The 19,148-nt window shown below is 44.5% G+C and overlaps 1 protein-coding gene across 2 annotated transcripts; it reads left to right on the top strand.

The window, feature by feature from the left end:
- Window positions 1-222: 222 nt before the first annotated feature.
- LOC142564777 (uncharacterized) lies at window positions 223-18,040 on the top strand. Of its 2 annotated transcripts, XR_012824673.1 has the most exons (3): window positions 223-441; window positions 9,762-9,827; window positions 17,411-17,715. XR_012824673.1 is itself a non-coding variant. In XM_075675931.1 (2 exons), exons 1-2 carry the CDS (start codon window positions 397-399, stop codon window positions 17,843-17,845), a joined length of 480 nt encoding a protein of 159 aa, XP_075532046.1. In that variant the 5' UTR covers window positions 223-396; the 3' UTR covers window positions 17,846-18,040. The 2 variants fall into 2 exon arrangements, 1 of the variants encoding a protein (XP_075532046.1); XM_075675931.1 differs by lacking the exon at window positions 9,762-9,827 and having other exon boundaries at window positions 17,411-18,040.
- The last annotated feature ends 1,108 nt before the right edge of the window (window positions 18,041-19,148 follow it).

Here is a 19,148-nt window from a genome sequence, read left to right as displayed (position 1 = left end):
AGGGGCACATGGCGTAACTGCCGACTCACTGCTTGTGGGTCGGACAGCCGCCGGAGGCCGTGTGACGCTGCCCCCTGACGCGCCACATCGGCAAAGGTTTTCTTTGGCAGGTATGCTACCCGCCTTCGTGCCTGTCTGAACGATACATTGACTTTTACTTTTATAGTTACTATTTCTTTTTCCTTCTTCCAGGAGGGGCACGACCGCGAGTACGCGGTGTGATCCCCGTCACAGTTTACACAGTGGAGAGAGTTATTACATGCTTCAGTGGGGTGTTCAAGGGCACTACATTTCGCACATGTTTGGCGGCCTCGGCAGCTCTGCGAGCTGTGGCCGAAACGCTGGGATTTGAAACATCTCAAGGGATTTGGCACGTACGGTCTTACACGAAGCTTGATGTACCCGGCCTCGATTGACTCGGGCAGGACACTTGAATTGAAGGTGAGTATTATGTGTTTCCTCGCAATTTCTTTACCGTCTCGCCTCATCTTGATTCTTTTGACATTTATGACATTTTGTTCACTGAAGCCCTCCAACAGTTCAGCCTCAGTGAGCTCCAGCAAATCATCGTCGGAGACAACGCCGTGGGAGGTATTCATCGTGCGGTGCGGGGTACTACTACTTGGGTCTCCCCAAATGATAATAGTTTAGGCAGTTTCTCAAATTGTTTCAGGTCGCGCAGCTCCAAGAGGAGGTCAGCGCTAGCCATCCTCGACACCTTATATCCTGGGCCAAGAACTTAGGTAAGAGACTTAGACAAAAGGAACGGGGAGATTGATCGTACTTGTTTAGCTGGTTTTTCTGCGTGGATGACATGAAAACGAGGAAAATTGTGGACTTGGCGTCCAAAAAACTGAAAGACCTCTTCGGTGCGCCCTCGTTTCTGAGGGCGATCAAGGATTTTGGGAAAAGCGTTTTCCATAAGTACAGTTGGGTTTTCGGCCGCGATGCCGACACCCACCATGGATCCCAAAAGGGGGACGTGACAGGAGCTCCTGCTATAGAAACCCTGCAAACGCGAGCCGTACATCGCTGCTATAACCAAATACAGCATAACCAAGGCTGGCCAGCTACACAAGGTTAACCCTTGCCGCCGGGAAACTAGGAAGTGCGGAGAAGTGATGAGAAGACAGGAAAGATGAAAAAGACGAGAGAGAAAGACCAAGATTGGAGAGGAGGACAGGAAAAGGCGACTGCCGATTTCCCCCGGGTTGGTCAATCCGGGGGTGCCGTCTACGTGAAGCAGAGGCCAAAGAGGTGTGTTGCCTCCGCCGAGGGGCCTTAAAGGTCCGAACACCCGGAATCGGCTCAACCTCCAGGATCCCCCTTTCCCCGGACACGGCTAAGCCGCGCACGGCTACACGCGGGAGGGTCCAACCCTCGTGTGCTCGGGTCCGTGGTGTCGCAACACACCAAACGCCTGCTTGCGCAGACGCCCCTGCGGGGCCGAGAAAAATGAACCCGGAGTATAACAAGGAGAGAAGAGCGGCGAGGGCCAAGGCCCCCATCGACTTTCACGCCAAGGACGAGCACGCAAGGTTCGTGGATGCGGCAGAATACCAGGGAGACTGCGCGGCGTTCGTAGCTACCGTCATCGAGGCGTCATCCGGCGCGACGAGGGCAGCAGCGAGCTTACGGGTCCGCGAGGCGTGTCAAGCGGAGGAGGTGGCCATTGCCCTGGCCATTGCCGACCCCGGGTGCCAGACGGTGTTGTGCGATTCGCGAAGTGCAGTGCGGAATTATGCAAAAGGTAAAGTGTGTGGTGAGGCTGTGCGCGTTCGGTGCTCGGCTGACCTGAAACGACAGAATCGGCATGTTAGAATCAAGTGGTTACCGGCGCACGCTTCCAACGATGCGTCCGAGAAGCACGATAACCACAACGAGACGGCACACGCAGTGGCGCGAGCGCTAACCAACCGCGCCGCTGCAACCGACCGTCCAACGTGGTGTAGTGCAAAGGACCGCATGAGGACGTTCAATGAACTTACACAGTTCCACCGCCTGGGTCGAAGGACTTTCCCACCCCCGCACCCGGGGCTGAGCCGAGCGGAGGCGGTGCTGTTCAGACAATTGCAAACTGGTTCTTTACCCAGCCCAGCGTTAATGACTCATCTATACCCAAAATATATGTGAGTGATGTGTGCCGCGTGTGCCAGCGGGAGAGGGCCACCCTGACGCACATCTTATGGGATTGCACCAAGTTCCCCAATGAGGCTTCGACAAGTACAACGATTCCGCCACGACTCGCGGCTGCGGCGGAATGCTACGACCACGAAAGTCAAACCTGGGCCATCCAGCAGGTCTCGGCGGCTCTTGAAAGACAAAGGCCGAGCGAAACCGACGGAACGTTGCCCCTCAGGGCGACCGACCGCGGGAGTAACACGAGCTGGAGTTGAGTAGAGACCACCCACTGAGAAGACGTCAGGGCCCGCGTCACGGCGCCATTTAGTCATGGTGTCGATCTGCAGGCGACTACATGAAGTTGTCTCTCTCTCTCTCATGAACACCTTTGTATTCGCCGCGAAAGCCTAACTACTATACTGGCTCATAACAAGTGAACGAGAAAATGGTCGAAAACTCCACCCCAAGAGCAGTTCCATTTGAAGCGAATGGCAGCCTATCGGAAATCGCGTTATGTGACAATGTTGTGAATTATGCTGCCTCGAACGTTGAATACATGGATCGCTGCACGTGCGCAACTACCGAGAAACTGTGTAGAAAAAAAGCCACTGACGTTGACCCATTGTTAGAATATTCAGCGTGTAATGCGCAGATTTTAGCTCTAACGTCTATTGTGGTTTTTCGAATGTCAAGTATATTGGTTATTGAACAGCCGCCTCTAAATGCCTCCAATATAAATTTAAAAAAGTGCCTTTCTTAAGGCATTTATTCCTTGGAGTTATATTGTTTGGTTAATAGAAGTTTTAATGTTTAATGTAATCACATTCTATAAAGCTCTATATACACCGATCAAAAAGCACGTCTAGATGTTTAGCTGAAGCTTAGCGAAACCGCTCGCAGTGCACAAGTTCTTGCTGACTTTATCGCAACTGAATCTGTTAGAAGGAGGTCAGCAAAACTGACATCTGAAGAACTAAAGGATAGAATGCGTAAGCCTTCAACATAGGTTCTACATAAACATACGCTTCGCAAACATATTCTCCACACAGAAAAATAAATACCACTGTAACGTTCTCAGATGAGACTTGCCCTTGTACTATTCTGAATAAAAACACATGATCGCAACATTTCTAATAATAAGGAGACGCTGAGCCCCCAAAAGCATCCTCATCATTATCATAAATTGTTCCCTATCGAAAACATGTACAAAACAAACCAAAATGAAGGCGCGTACGCACGTTCTCAATTTTGTGCCAATATTTGTGCTTTTGAAATTCGAAACTATTGATGAGAGCACAAGCTTTAGCTGGATGAAAAAAAAATTACAATAAAGAATGCATTTTTACATGGCAAACATTTTGTTTCTCTCGAAATAACCCTCGATATCCTGTAAAATATTCATCATATTTGATCCCAATCTCTTATTTCAGGCTGCGAACAATAAAATAAAATCAGCATGTAATTAGAAATTTAGTTTTGTAATGAGAGAATAACGTGTTCTTTTAACGCAATAACCAAGCGTAAGATTTCTCTCATGTCAATGATTCATGTAATTCACATCGCTGAGCAGCTCTTTACACTAATTTTTGCTTTTAACAGCCACAAATGTTAGATGTGGAATGCTTACCTTAAGGAGCTGGCATCTTGTGCACTCTGCAAGTAGTAATAATAAAGACCAAAAGGAACGATCGGTCAAAAAGTGAATGGTGAGGTACTCCTCGTATACCTTCGTACGGAACGCTACAGTTAACACGAATTCGGAGGTAACTCAATTGTGTACGAAAGTCAGTCTTTTATAATTGTACGTAAACTGTGGATAACAGCGTATGACAAAGCGTCTTGTTGAAATAGATAATGTAGCACTAAATTGAAAGCTCTTAGGATCTCATATGCACGGCACTCACTTCACTGCGGCTAGCGATGGAAGGGCAAGAAGACACATAGATGGTTTCAGTAGACTTGCCCCAAGCAAAGCAATGCTTGCAGCAGCTTATATTTAAAGCGAAAAAGCTTATTTAGTCATACATAAGTAACAAATGTATAGCATCGCTTCTTATGCTAGTTTTCTGGAGAGGAATGAAACCTGAAATATTGTAATAAGAAGCAAATGCACGACAGTTGAGTGCAACTTACGTAGGCAGAAGAGGCCCCTCCCAAATAACGGAATCGCGCCAGCCGAACGCCTCGGTAATTAAAAAAAAATTATTCCGCTGACGCAACCCGGCTCAATAGAAAGTTCCGGCTGTCATGTTCTCCGTCGGCGGGATCACCGGCTGTCAGGTTCTACACGCCAGTCCAGAATGCGCACCCATTGATGGAAAAGCGTTCGTGTCCGCCTTCGAAGGGCAAGTGCCTTCTGTAGTTGCACCGGTATATAGTGCCCGTCAAAAAGTAAAGCTACGCTTTAAAAGGGCACAAAAATGTAAGAACGGAATTTTGGAACTTAGCTAGATGGCTCCATCATGACCACGTGAGTTCTTCAGGTATAGCCTAATAAAGGCCGCTGAAAAGTTATGTTGTGGCACTGACGAAGTCTTGGAGGGGTCAGTTAAGGCGACTTGATCAGCAGCGTCACCTCAAGGAGAGAGTCCGTCGAGAAGAACCGACCAAAATTGTTCCGCGACCACACTACAATGTTACATGCGTCTGTTAGCAAACATCGAGAATGTTTACGAAAATTTACGGAAACTCTATGACACACAGTGTCTTTTTCAAAGGTCCACGACTAGTGCGGATTAGGAGTTAAACGGTATAATACGTGACTGGCATAGGCATTCCTTGCGAGGGTCACTGTATGTTTATGCTGGCAGTGCAAATTGCGAAGCTTTGCATACGATAAATATTACATTGTGGTTTTTAACATTAGTTCACAGGTGAACTCATTTCCCAAAAATCCACGTTACCGCTTTAAAACCACCGAGGATATTGTCCATGCCGCAATTCCTTTCTCGGTATAAAAAGCTCCATGAAGCGTTTCGTGCTCGTAGGACAGTGATCGCTTCACCTACAGAGCAATGACCTTCAAAGTTCACCTGAAGCTTGTTGAAAGCACGCGGGGCGAAAGAATTCCAGCTGCCGTTATCGCAATCGATGGTGCACTAAGGTGTTCAACAAAACTCACACCAGTACAAGAAAAGAATAGAATGCGTTAGCCTTGAAATTTTTGCGCTGTCCTCTAAAGACAGAAGAACGCAGAAATTCCACTAGCCCTTTTTCAACCACCTCCCCGTTGCATAGAACAAAACATCGCCTTTTTTCGCTTTAAAAGTATTAAAAATGAACTATATGATGGCTCAAAATTTCGATACTGCGCTAACACTTCGCAACGCGGACTTTTAAACACAGGCTACTGTTTCGTTGTCTGCTAAACATAATATCGTTAATTATCGGAACCTGAGACGGAGTGATTGTTGGGAAGGTGACCCTTTCGGGTGACTTGAATGGCGGCAAGCAATAGCAACAGGCGTGCAAGGCATAGAGGAAACTAAGAGCAAACACTCAGCTGATGGTTGACCACGCCTGACCATTGCGCAATGGCCTCGGGTGGCAGTATCACCTGCAATGGCTCTTCGGAGTCCTAAAGTAGTGAAAGCTATGACTGCTGCCAATTCACTACCAATTAATTGCAGTGCCCGGCTAATGAAAGCAGCCTGCCAAATAATGCATCCCGCCGGTACATTAAGTCCAAATATAGCGCTAACAACTGTTTCTATGCGTGCTGTTTGTTTTTTGAGGTATTTTTCTCCTCCTCCGGAAAGCGTTTCGCATACTCACTATAAGATATACTACGCTCACTTTTGCATTTGTACGTCAAAAAAGGACGAACAATTTACCTTCAATTTACCTACAATTTAATTATTCTTCTTACTCATTGCGATGTATTTTGTGTACATTTCACAACATGTAATATCTGTCTTTCTCAGTAAATATTCCCAAATGAAATTTAGCAACCGTCTTTATTTGTTTCTAAGTTTTCTCCTAAGCAACGGGTCGCGTTCATATACTTTTATTTGTGGTAATAAATTTCAAATGAAGGAGCTAATATTTCCTTTTTTCATTAGATTTCTTGCTTTTACGCTGACAATTCGAAGTTTTCCTTGCAAATAAAGGCATAGGCATTACACTAACGATGCCTCAGCCACTTTCTGTTTACAACGAATCAAATCGATTTCTTTTGCGTTCCTGAAATATACAATTGAAGGCACTTCACCTGCTCTTCTAAACTCGGGCATATTATACTATTATCGTCATGACATTCGTAATGGGACGCGCCTCGGGCGTCGGCGTGTTGTGTACATTCAGGAAAGCTATTCCCTATGGCATTACCGGTTGCCGATCGGATAACACGTTATCACTCAATATTGCGGCTGACGCTCCCGCAAACATTGAAGACTTGGGTTGCTACACGTGCACAAATACCGACAAAACGGAGCATAATGACAGCCATTGCCGTTGCCATAATGTTGGAGCATTGTGCGCATATTGGAAACTTTGTGGCTGCAATTACGTCTGACGGAAGTAGTTTATTTTCTGCTTTAATGTGTATTGCACTATAAGGAATGTGAAGTTTATTGGTAATTCAACATCCGCTCGTTGGTCCCGGCACATATACGTTTAAAAATTTCCTAGTGCCTTTCTTTGTGTTCTTACCGTTAGGCTCTATATTGTTTTAGTGATACGAGATTTAGTATTGAAACTAACGACATTCTATCAAGCTGCGTATACGTGGATAGAACAACACGTCTCAAACTTTAGCAAGAACTTGTTGAGACCACTCGCAGTGCACGAATTCTTGCTGACGATATCACTGTTGTTTGTGTGCGAAGAAGTTCAGCAAAGCTGACACCTGTACAACTAAAGGATAGAATGCCTAAAGGGTAAGATTTCGACGCGGTCTTGAAATGGCAGAGGTACGCAGAACTTCCGCTGGCTAGATTTCAACAATCTCCCTGTCGCAGATGATAAAGCGTTGCCTTTGTTCCTCCTAAAAAGTATTAAAAGAATTCATGTTCAAAAACAAGCTATTCGACTGCTCGGAATATTGAAACTGAACTGATACTTCGCAAGGCGCGCATTTAAACAAAGGCTACTTTTTTCGCTGTATACTAAACAAATTATCGTTAATTTTCAGAAACTATTACGGAGTGAATGTTGGGAAGTTTACCTTTTCGTGTGACGTGAATAGCGGCAGGCGAGAGCAACAGGCGTGCAAGGCATGCTCGTTTTGCCAGAGCAGAGAGAAAACGAAGGCGAAGAGCAGAGATTGAGCTAACGCTTGACCGCGCCTGACCATTGACGTAGTGCCCTCGGATGACAGTGTCAGCGGGAATAGCTCTTCAGAGCTCTCAGTCAGTGATATCCTTGACTCCCGTTAATTCACTACCAAGGAATCACCTCTCGTCTTCAACTCGCCATCACGAGGAACAATATCCGACGAAACAACGCAACCCTCCGCTACATGCAGACTAAGTATAGCTCTAATCAGTGGTTCGAAGCGCGCTGTTAGTTGTTTTAGGTGTTTTACTCCCCAGGGCAGAGTTTCGCATGCTCACCTTAGCATGCGTAGCGTTGATTTTGCCATTTGTATGTCACTATAAGAGCGCGCGATTTACCCAGGAGGACACCACTAAGTTATCGAAATCCCTAATAGCGCATTTATTTACTTTAAGGGTTTATTTGACGGTATTTTACAGATAAGAAGGAAGGCATTGAGTAGGGTGGGGGGCAAGCAATACACAGTTTGCGTCTGATGTACGTCGAATGTCTGAAACACATCCAAAAGCAGGAACATCAACAAAATGGCAAATACGTACACGGCCAGGTCACAGCGACCGCTGGTAGTTTGGTTGCAATATAATGCGAGCTGCTCATCAGTGGCAACAAGCAACACCTGCCGTTAATAAAACGCGTAGGAGCATCGCATGAAAGCACTCTCCGATTACTCTTAATCGTGGTGGTGGGAGTCACCAGACACAATCTAAAGCATCGAGCGGAATACTTTAGCATGTTTTTATACTGGTGACTTCACATTCTTGCTACCATATGCATGCAGAAATTCACATGTAACCTAAATTCGACATAGGAAAATTCAACATACGACAGTAAGTTTTGGGACCAGTTCTGACGCTCCTGGCAGCTGAACAAGGCGATTATTAAAGCTCCTCTATCGAAGCGGCCTCCACTATTTAACCATTTCGAATACGAAGCAAGCAGTGCACAGGGGAAGCTCAAATGTGCGCAGTACCATTTATTTTGACAAATGGTGGAGAGGGCGACTGGCAGCTAACGTGATCGGCAACACACCAACGTTGATACTGCGTCGTGTGGTCGTTTTCCCTTTTTCACCTTTTTATTGTGCACTCTACAATATCAAGGAAGAGTCAATTAAAATACGTAAGTTCTGTAGTGAACAGCTCCGATTTTTACGTAGGACACTGGAGACAACCTCCATTTCAGTGAAATTAACGGCGTATGAAAGACTGGGCAGGCGTACATTGGAACACAGCAGCGAAGGATGGAACCCGTATTAAAGTTGCTTAAAGTTTGGATTAGAACAAGTTCAGAAGAGCGCTCTCCGGCTCACATACACAAAGTATTCAAGGTATCGCAGCGTTCCTGACAGCGCTGCCAAGTGAACTGTTGAAACCCACACTGGGAATTCGGTCATGAATCCGCTGGTGAAAAAGGATGACTTTTTTATAGAACATATTCAGGCCAAATAAAGCCAATATCTTGCAAATGAAATTTAAAAAGCCTTCAGTTACATATATAAATGATCTATTATTTGAGTATTACATAACAGGTATTCTTGCATATATTCTTTTGCCTCAGGCAGAAAGACGCACAGGGCTTCACAAACCTTCCTGTCGCTGTAACTCGGTTCAGTAGCCCGAAAGGAAAGACGTAGTGCAGTCGAATTCAATCCACACTTTTGGATGGGTTCATTTAATTTTTTTACGTCGAATATAGGAGCAGCGACATGGAAAAAAGAAAATGTTGCAGAGATAAATTTCCGTTGCAGAAAGGATACAAAAAAGGCACAGCCAGAGCAGATCTGTGGAGAAATTCTGCACAATAGTTTCTTAACAGTTACTTCAGTTTTCCGTGGCAGCACCATTTCTTCTTCCAAGAAAAAATAAAGATGAAGGAAACAGGCGTTGCAAAGGATCATTGCACAAAGTTATTTCTGAAAGTATACTTTCTTAATCGCGCCGAAGGGAGTAAAGCTGTCGTAGGTTAAAAGGGGCAGGACCCTCTTTAGATGCCATTGCGAGTGCATCTCCATGTTCATTTAACGTTAGACGATTTGCTAATACTAAGCGAAAGAGACTTAAGTGTCTTAGGCGAAGGAGATAGCTTCTAAAGAATCTGTTAATTAGGATGACGTAAATGAAGAACAGGAAGACTGGCAATCAATGGACCTATATCAGGGGAGTGTTGTGTACAGAGATATTATAAGGCAATAGAACTGGCACAAATGGAACGGATAATCCATTGTAAGATTTTCAGCGTAGCTATGTTGAGCTAACACCGTCGGCAGAAGCTGCGTTGTTTAGGATGTTATGCTTCAAAAATATTTATTCTTCAGGAGATATTCTCTTTCTGGCACTTATTTGTCTTCATCTCCTGTCTCATTGTAGGTCCCTGCACTACAGGAGATACGCGGCGTGTAAGAGCCCGGCACTCATGGTCCATGTGTATTTCTTGTGAGCCACAATCTGATTGGCGATCTAATTCCTGTTCTGCATGATAGACAGAAGAGGCCTCGCTAAGCCTAATTTAAGAAAGGCCTGGATTTGATGTTTGAGCATCATTTGCATCTTAAGACAGGGGAAGTTTAGAAGTAGTAGTTGGGTGGGCAATGAACTGAAAGAGCTGAGTCAACTGTATAGTAAGCATTTATGCCAATGACTCCGATACGCACAAAAATAGATTGTATATTGTCTTTTCACTGCCCTCTTTACTGCCGAAGCTATGAGAGCAGAAAGAGATATGCCTACTACATGAGGTGCAGCTGCATGCCTGCGAGATCACTCTGCAATGATCGTATGAACTTTCACTCTTGAACAGATATTTTTCGTTCAATTATCTCAAAAATTTGAAATTCCAGCGCTCTCGCAGAACAGCTGAGTGAGAATCACTGCAGAGACAGCTTTGTTTTTTCTGTGATGAACGATATTTTAATTCGTGGTTTACTCCACCTTTACAACAGCGAGGAACAGTTCGGCGTCTCTTAATGATATGTCCATAGCGTGAAAACTGAATACTCTGAAGGGGCGATGATTTACCAATGTCACCCAGTAAATGAGTAGCCCTCTTTTTGATCTCTGTCGGACGAGTTTTCCCAGCGAAAGTAACAATAACAAATTCTCTTGAGATCTTCTTCTTCTCAAATAAGTGATAGCAACGCAATTCTGACGGGCTCCAGCCACAGAAAACATTTCTAAAATATCTTAAAGGGAAAGGCCTGAGTCGACCCTATGAACTTCTAGGGCCAGCGATCGCGCTGCGATTCCTTTCTTCGGAATGGCTTTGCGTGAGCCGTCACTTTCTCGTCGAAGGATGTTGCAATGTTTTAGGTTCCTTTTTCTTCTGTACCATGACCTCATAAACTTAACAAGTTCTGCCTACTTTGTGGCCCCTGGATGTCCCCCTAGCAAAGCTAAAGATGCTGAATGGATTTCACCATTCTTTTTGCATTGTAGCACACTGAAATACCTTTTTCCGATTAATACTAGAGCTCTGGAATTCCCCTCGAAGTAACATCATTCATAAGCTGTGCACTCATTTCTGTCCGCAGTGAAATTATAACTAAAGCCATAAACAAACAGACGAACGCATTGTTTGCGCCTTGGCTGAGGGTTCCTCAAAAATTTATCAATTACGGGTTCTCTTGCCCCCCCTTTCTGCGCAGGTGCTGGTGGTCATTCGTCCTTTCGAACTTTCGAGCGATTCTGTCTGTGTATTACATGGCACGCCCATTCTGAATTTTGTTCTGTAGTAACTGCTTCTCCAACTTCACAGAGCGTACTCAATCTATATTTAATTTTTCTGTCCAAATATTTATTTTTGCTTACGTTGGGGGGGGGTGCCCATTGTAAACAACGCTTTCTTTGAGCTTGATACATGCCCTCGGGACATAACGTTACGCATGTGCTTTTAGAATGTCTGCTCCTCTATGGTTGCTTCAACGCTTACAGTATGGATAAATAAAATGAAGAAAATAATGGAGCCGCCATATGCCTGAAACATTTATGTAGATGAGGGTGAAAGGAACTGTGCGTACAAACGGGCTGTAATTCAAACCTTACGCACGATGAATAAAACATCAGTAATGGATGCGAATAAATACGCAGTTAAAATGGGAGAAAAGTCGTCCAGAACCGTAGCTATTATTTTAGGCAAATAACCAAAATCTTTCATAAGGCTATAGTTTACAATGAAGCAATAATGTGCTTGAAGTCGCACATTTGTTTCACTTAGTATATTTGCGTACGTCGTGTTTCCTTGCGAAATTCCATAGTGAAGAAAGCCGGTAAGCAAGACATCAGTAAAGCTGTCTTTTCAGTGACTGTGCAATAGCTCAAACTGTTCTGTGTCTTTTATCTCCAGTGCCATGAGCGCTGGCGCAGAACGCCAGTGCCACTCTCCTTCCTCACCGCAGAACCCGCACCTGCAGCTGCCGCATGGGAGAGGGTGGCGGCAGAAGGGTGATATTGTCCCTTATTAGAGTTCCGTTACAGTATATGGACCAGGTACTATAGGTAAATTTTGTAAAATCCTTACTAGTATTGAGGTAACAAAACGCCACCGAATGCATATCGTTGGCCGCTGTATGTAGCAAGACACAATATTTCTTGTGTTCTGTCTAATTGAGGATTCTTGAACATTTAAAACCAATTTCTGTAGTAAAAACTTCAGGGCTAACCATTCCGTGAGAGAGCTGTGAACAGCTTGGAAACAGCTGACTCGGCATCATTGGAATTCATATTTGTAATCACTTCTCGTCGTCTTAGAAGCAATCTCGGTAAATATGAAAAAGAAAAGAAACATAAATGTAGGTGACGTGTCCGCTTGCGCGCTTCAATAGGAATGCAGTGAAACGCATCGCATATACACGAACGGGCCCGTTAACCTGTCGACTAGATTCTTAGCACCCTCTGCTGCGTCGCAGGTCTGACCGCCGCCGTGGTCAGTTGCTTCGCAGCTGCTGGGGACTGAGGGCCGGGGTTTGATTGTTGTGTTCATAGGAGGTTGTGGCCAAGTGCTGCACCAGGGTGGCCAATCCTGCTCTGGTGAGGGAGTGCGTTACCGGTTCTGGTCACCGGGATCAGGCCACACTCCAGGCCTGTTTGTGCAATTTTATCAACACGCGGATTTTTTTTTAATCCGGTGGAAAATTGCCGCACCGGGATTCGAACCACGGACCTCTTGCACGCGAGGCGGGTGTTCTACCTCTACGCCACCGCTGCAACACCGCGGCAACCTGTCGACTAAGAAGCCACATAGCGATGGAAAGCGTCGTGAATAGATACAGAGGTGCTGACTCGCGATTTACGTCAGCGATGTTCTTGGATCCGTCGCAGCTGCTCAAGATGGCGATTCGCAGAAGCCTGTGTCCCTACCCTGTCACTTTCTTTGTGTGTGAGGGCGGCACGCCATAATTGTGGTTCTTTGAAATGCAGAATGCACACGAGCGAGCTTGCCACTTGCGTTACTCATATATATAGGGGCTTTTTTAGCGCCCACAAAAACGAGGTGGAACTTGGAAGCTATTGGAATGGGCGTTCAGGTGAAGGCTCTCCGCCTTTGTCATTGGAAGAGTTGCATGCAAGGTTATACTTGCGAAGTTAGCTCATTATTATAAGATAAAGCAATAAACAAAAATAAAAAAATTGATGTTTTCCTCTATACTATAACCGAAAATATTTATCAGGACGCACTTTCCTAACCTGCTTCACCATAATCTTATACCTTCGCTAAAGTTACACGGGAAAACATGCAAACGCCTTCTAGCACGTGAAAACTGACCCGTGATGCAGCTATTGATCCGCTCCACATTTGCGCTGCCATTTGGTTGGGCAATAGCTCGCTTTCTTTCGATGAGCGCCTTTGAATTCGCGGTGGAAACTCAACTACTATACCGAATCGTAAGCAGTAACCGAGAAAATGGTCGAAAGCGTCCCAAAAGCTGTTCCCTTTGAAACGAACGGCGGCGTATCGATAGCGCGTTATGTGACAATGTTGTGAATTACGCTCTCTCGACCATTGGCGACTTGGGTGAATGCATGTGCACAACTATCAAAGAAACTGGGGAGAAGGAAAGCCGCTGCCGTTGACCAATTGTTAGAAGATTCGGCATGTTTTGCGAAGTTTTGGCTGCGCATAGAGCCGATGGTTGCATGTTGTCTAGAGCTCTAACGTGTATTGCAGCGTTGCGAATGTGATGTTTATTGGTTATTGAACATACGCCTCTAAGTGTCTACACATATAAATAAAAAATAAACAATGTCCTAGTGCCTTTCTTAGCGCAATTGTCTGTTGGCGTAATAATGTTAGCATAATAGGATTTTGATTGCTTAAAATACTCACCTTCTATACAACTCTATATACAGTGATCAAAAAGCCCGTCTCGAAGTTTAGGTGAAACATGATGAAACCGCTCGCAGCGTACAAATTCTTGCGGACGTTAGCACCATTGAATGCGTAGGAACATAGTTGTCGCACGGAAAAATAAATGTCACTGTAACGTTCTCAGACGAGCACGGGCCTTATATTATTTTGAATAAAACCTCATGATCATGACATTTCTAGTGTGCTGCAAATAATGCGACGCTGAGCAGAACAAAAGCATGCTCATAATCATAATAAAATGTCCCGTACAGAAAAACAATGATAAAATAGACGAAAAGGTAGGTGCCTACACACGTCCTTCACTTTGCGTCAACATTTGTGCTTTTGAAATTTGAAACTATTGACGAGAGTACAAGCTTCACGTAGGAAAAAGACATTGCAATAAAAATACATTTTTTACATGAGAAACATATTACTTCCCTCGAAATTATCCCCAATATCCTGTAAAATATTCGTCACACTGGCGTGGAAAGTTATTCAGTATTGCTACTCCTTGACGCCAATATTTCTCACGCAATCTTTCAATTGAGGCTGCTCACTATAAAATGAAATAAAATTATACTTTCAAGGTTACTTTTCTAATGATCAAATAACGTCTTCTTTTACCATAACAGCCAAACATAAGCTTTCTCTGATGCCAATGACTCATGTAATTCACATCGCTGCTCAGCTCATTACATTTATCTTTGCTCTTAACAGCCACAAATGTTAAATGTTGAATACTAACTTGAAGTAGCTAGAATGTTGTACTCTGCTAGAGATAATAATAAACATCATAACGAAAGGCCAGTCGAAAAGTGAACGTTAGGAACTCCACGTATACATTCGTAAGAAATGCAACAGTTAACACGAATTCGAAGGTAACTCAGTTGTCATGTAGCGGAGTCTTTTATAGTAGTACGTAAAAATTGGATAACATCGTGTGGCATAGCGTCTTGTCAAAATAGAGAATGTGGCACTAAATTGAAGGTTCTTAGGATGTTTAAATACACGGCACTGACTTCACTACAGCTAGCGGCGCAAGGTCGAAAAGGCGCATAGAGGGTTTCAACAGACATAGCACAAGCAAAGCAATGCTAGCAGCAGGTTGTTTTATGTATAAATTGAAAAATTACATCTCATGGAACAAAAAATGAAAATTTTGTCATCGCTTGCTCTGCTACTTTTCTGAAGAGGGATGGAACCTGAAATTTTCTACTCAGAAGGAAATACACAACAGTCGGGCGCAATTTACGTAGGCAGGAGAGGCCCCTCCCAAATGAGCGAATTTCGGCAGTTAGTTTCCTCAGCCATTAAAAATCTATTTCAACTGACGCAACCCACCCAATTCAAAATTCGCGCTATCATGTCATCCGTAGTGGGGTCACCGGCCGTCATGTTCATGACGTCAGCCCAGAATGCGCGACCATTGGTGGAGAAGCGTTTGTCTTTACCTTCGAGGGGCAAGTGCCTTCCGTAACCGTACCTGAATAAAGTGCCCGAAAAAAGATAAAGTTACGCAATCAAAATGGTACAAAAATGAAAGAACATAGCTTCAGAACATAGCTAGATGCCTTATCATGGCCACGAGAGTTCTTAGGGTATAGCCTAATAACGGCCACCGAAAATTTCTGCTCTGGCTCAGAAGAAGTCTTGGAGCAACATTAGAGACGAGTTGATAAGCAGCATCACCTCAAGGAGAGGTGGTTCGTCGAGACAAACTGACCAATGTTGTTCCGCGATTACACTATGACGTTACACGCGTCTGTCAGCACATATCGAGAATGTTTCGCAAAATTTACGGAAGCTCTCTATGGCACAGTCTTTTTTCAAAGGCCCACGGTCGGTGGGGAAGAGTGGTTAAACGGTATATTACGTGCTTTGCATAGACATTTCTTGCGAAGGTCACTGTATATTTATACTGGCTTTGAAAATAGCGAAGGTTTGCATAAATGAAAGGCGACATTGAAGTTTCGCACATTATATAGTATGTCAACGCTTTTCCAGCAAACCACGCTGCCAATTTAAAACCTCCGAGGGCTTAGTCTAGGTGGCAATTCATTTTTCGGTATAAAAAGCTCCATGAAGCGCTTTGTGCTCGTAGGTCAGTGATTCCTTGACTGACGCCGTCATCATCGTCAAAATTAAGCTGAAACTTGATTAACGAACGCACATCGCATAAACTGCAGCTGACATCACAATCGAATGTGCACGAACGTGTTCAACAAAACAGACACCTGTAGAAGTAAAGAATAGAGTGCGTCATCCTTGACATTTCCACGCGGTCCCCTAAGGATAGAGACACGCTGAACTTCTACTAGCTCAATTTCAACTATCACCCTGTAGCATAGAATAAAACATCGCTTTTTTTTCCTCCTATAAGTATTCTACGTCCTCATATTCAAAATTGAACTATTTGATGTCTGAGAATATCGATAACGAAATAATACTTGGCAACACGGACTGTTAGACACAGGCTACTTTTGCGCTGTCTGCTAAAGAAATTATGATTAATTAAGGAAAAGGGCAGCGATTGCTGGAAGGTGAACCCTTTCGGGTGAATTGAACAGGGGCACGCGACAGGAACAGGCGAAGAGCAGAAACTCTGCTGATGCTTGACCACGTCTGACCATTGTGCAATGCCCTCAGGAGGCAGTGTCAGCTGCAACAGCTCTTGAGAGCTGTATAAGTAGTGACAGCTTTGACTGCTACCAATTCACTACCCAATGAAACGCAGTTTGCATTCGACTCCCCATACACGGACCGCCGCCCGGCGAAATAACGCATGTTGCTAGTTCATCAAGACCACATATAGCTGTAACCATTGGTTGTATGCGTGCTGCTTGTTACTTTAGAGGTTTTACTCCTCCCTCGGAAAGCCTTTCGCATACTCACTATAAGACCTGGGGCGCCGATTTCCGCGCTTGTATGGCAAAGAAAAAGAGCGCACAATTTACCCGGCGGGATACCACTAAGTTTCGGAGGCATCAACTGGGTGATTTCGGTGTCTAATATACATTGAAGGTCTGATATACAGCGAAAAGAAGCAGTGCCTACAAAAACCTAAATGCGTACATGGCCGTGTTACAGCAACCGATCGTCGTTGACTTGTAACATAATCCAAGTCTCTCATCGGTGAAATCAAACAACGCCAGAAACTAATAAAGACATGCAGCTGCCTATCTTGAAAGCACAATCGAATCCCTCTTATTCGCACTGGTGTTAGTCGCAGGCACCATCGAAAGCAGTGAGGCGGATACTTTAGTACTTTGTTATCCCGGTGATTCCTCATTTTTCGTAATATTTTCATTCCCACAATTGGGATGTTCCTTAAGTTACACGTTTCTTAAGCTTTGAGCATATGAAGTCTCATTAAAAATGCGTAATTTTCAATAGGAAATGCAGCTCCCAGATCTAACATTGTTGGTAGTTTAACGAGGTAGTCGATAACGCTGCTCTTTTGAGATGGCCTCCACTTGTTGCCCATTTGGAATAAGAAGCAAACAGCGGATCTGGGAAAATAAAATTTACGTTGTCCCACATAATTAAAGAAAGCGGCGCAGACTGCGACTGGTAGCCTAAGTGAACGGGAACGTACGAACGTTCACATCGGATTGGGCACGGTGGCACCGCAGAAGCCATGTCACCTGTAACTCGTCTTCTGTTCCTTCAACAGGCGCTCTTGGTCTGCGCATCTTGCCATGAGAATGCATACAACACGTGTATCGCTGCACCCGTTCCTGATATGGCCGTCCTCGACTGGGAAGTGCGTGTCAGCGACACCCTCGGCAGAAGATACTACAGGAGCATCACGGGAACTTCGTCCTGTCCTATAAAGGCCGCGGATTCAACAGCCTGCATCAGTGGGCACGGTGGCACGGCAGGAGCCATGTCGCCTGTAACTCGTCTTCTGTTCCTTCAACAGGTTGGTTTGTATTCGTATTATGGTTACAAGTATGATAACCTCTTCATTGTAGTGCTGCCGTGCCCAAAAGTGTTTTATTTGTCATTCGCTTCTCTGTGCCTGTTGTTATCTGGTGACATTGAGTCGAAACCAGGTCCTAACACAGCAGTGCGCTTGAGACACTGCATGACGGGCAACAAGCCATGAAAACGTATTTAGCCGCCTTGAGCGAGACAATAAAACAAGGTGAGAATACGTTGCAGGTTGTCAGGGACCAAGTCAAAGCGATACCTCAGTTGAATAACACAAACAAAACCTTGAACGCGTCTGTAAATACGCTGCACGACAGGCTTGTGTCATTGGGAGACAGAAGCAGACTAAATAACCTTATGGTTTTCGGAATTCCGGAGGGCGCAAAAGGAACCACAGAAGAACTATTTACAAAAGTGCTGAAGAATTTATTTTACAATTAGCTGAACGTAGCTCAGCACAATTTGAACAAATACATCGGATCGGGAAATGGCAAAGCAAATAGCCGTTTCTAAAGCTTTACAATTTCAGAGACAAGTCATAAGTTTACAGGAACTGTAAAAAACTAAAGGAACATGGTATATCGATTGCTGACAACTACAGCAAGAAAACAGTTACGAAATGCAAGCTTCTTTGGAAATCCGCGCAGGAGGAACGAAAACAAGGACAGCGCGTGTGTCTTCACTATGATAGACTGTTCATCGATGGTGATGCGTACAGTTGGGACGACGAAAAGAACCGTCGAGTCAAGGTCAGGTGTAATAAGAGTATTGTATCAGCATTAAGCGAGGACTGAGAGAAATAGAGAGGGCATCATGAACTTCGTCTGTTTAAATTTAATGCTAGAAATTTTGTTAATAATGATCCGGACGTTGTTACGATCACAGAGACACGGTTGCGTTCAGAGATTCAAGATAATGAGAAAATACCTCCCGCATACAAGATAAGTACGTTGGGATTGACAGTCTCAAGGATGCGACGCTGCAATAATATTGAAAGAAAATATAGAATTCAAAAGACTGAGCGGCATCCTAGGACGCTAAAGCCTTTCGTGTGAAATGAATATTCGAACGTCACGAGTCCTCGGTGTAGTTTACGGACCGCTAAACTCACCTCTTTTATTCTTAGAGTCGGTACAGAGTTAGTTACAAGCAAACAAACAGCGCAACTGCCGACTACTCCTAAGTGGTGACTTCAATTTACCTGCAATTAACTGGGACACATTCGCAACAGAGTCGCCGGAACAGACCCACTGCGATTAGCGCCTTGACATTGCATTCACCAATGACCTTTCACAAATTGTTCGTCGAAGTACGCGAAAGTCAGGGGCAAGTCCATCTATCCTGGATTTGGTTTTCCCTGAAGGGCGCTTTAACCAGTTTGAAGCTTCCGTTGAGGAGGGTATCTAAGACCATGAAGTTGTCTTCGTTCAGATAGCACATAAGGAAACTATGTCAAAACGTAAAGAAGCGGGTACATA

The sequence above is a fragment of the Dermacentor variabilis genome, chromosome 11 (genome assembly GCF_050947875.1).
Source record: "Dermacentor variabilis isolate Ectoservices chromosome 11, ASM5094787v1, whole genome shotgun sequence".
NCBI lineage: Eukaryota > Metazoa > Arthropoda > Arachnida > Ixodida > Ixodidae > Dermacentor > Dermacentor variabilis.
The sequence above is the reverse complement of the archived record's forward strand: the minus strand, read 5'-3'. Positions and strand labels throughout refer to the sequence as shown.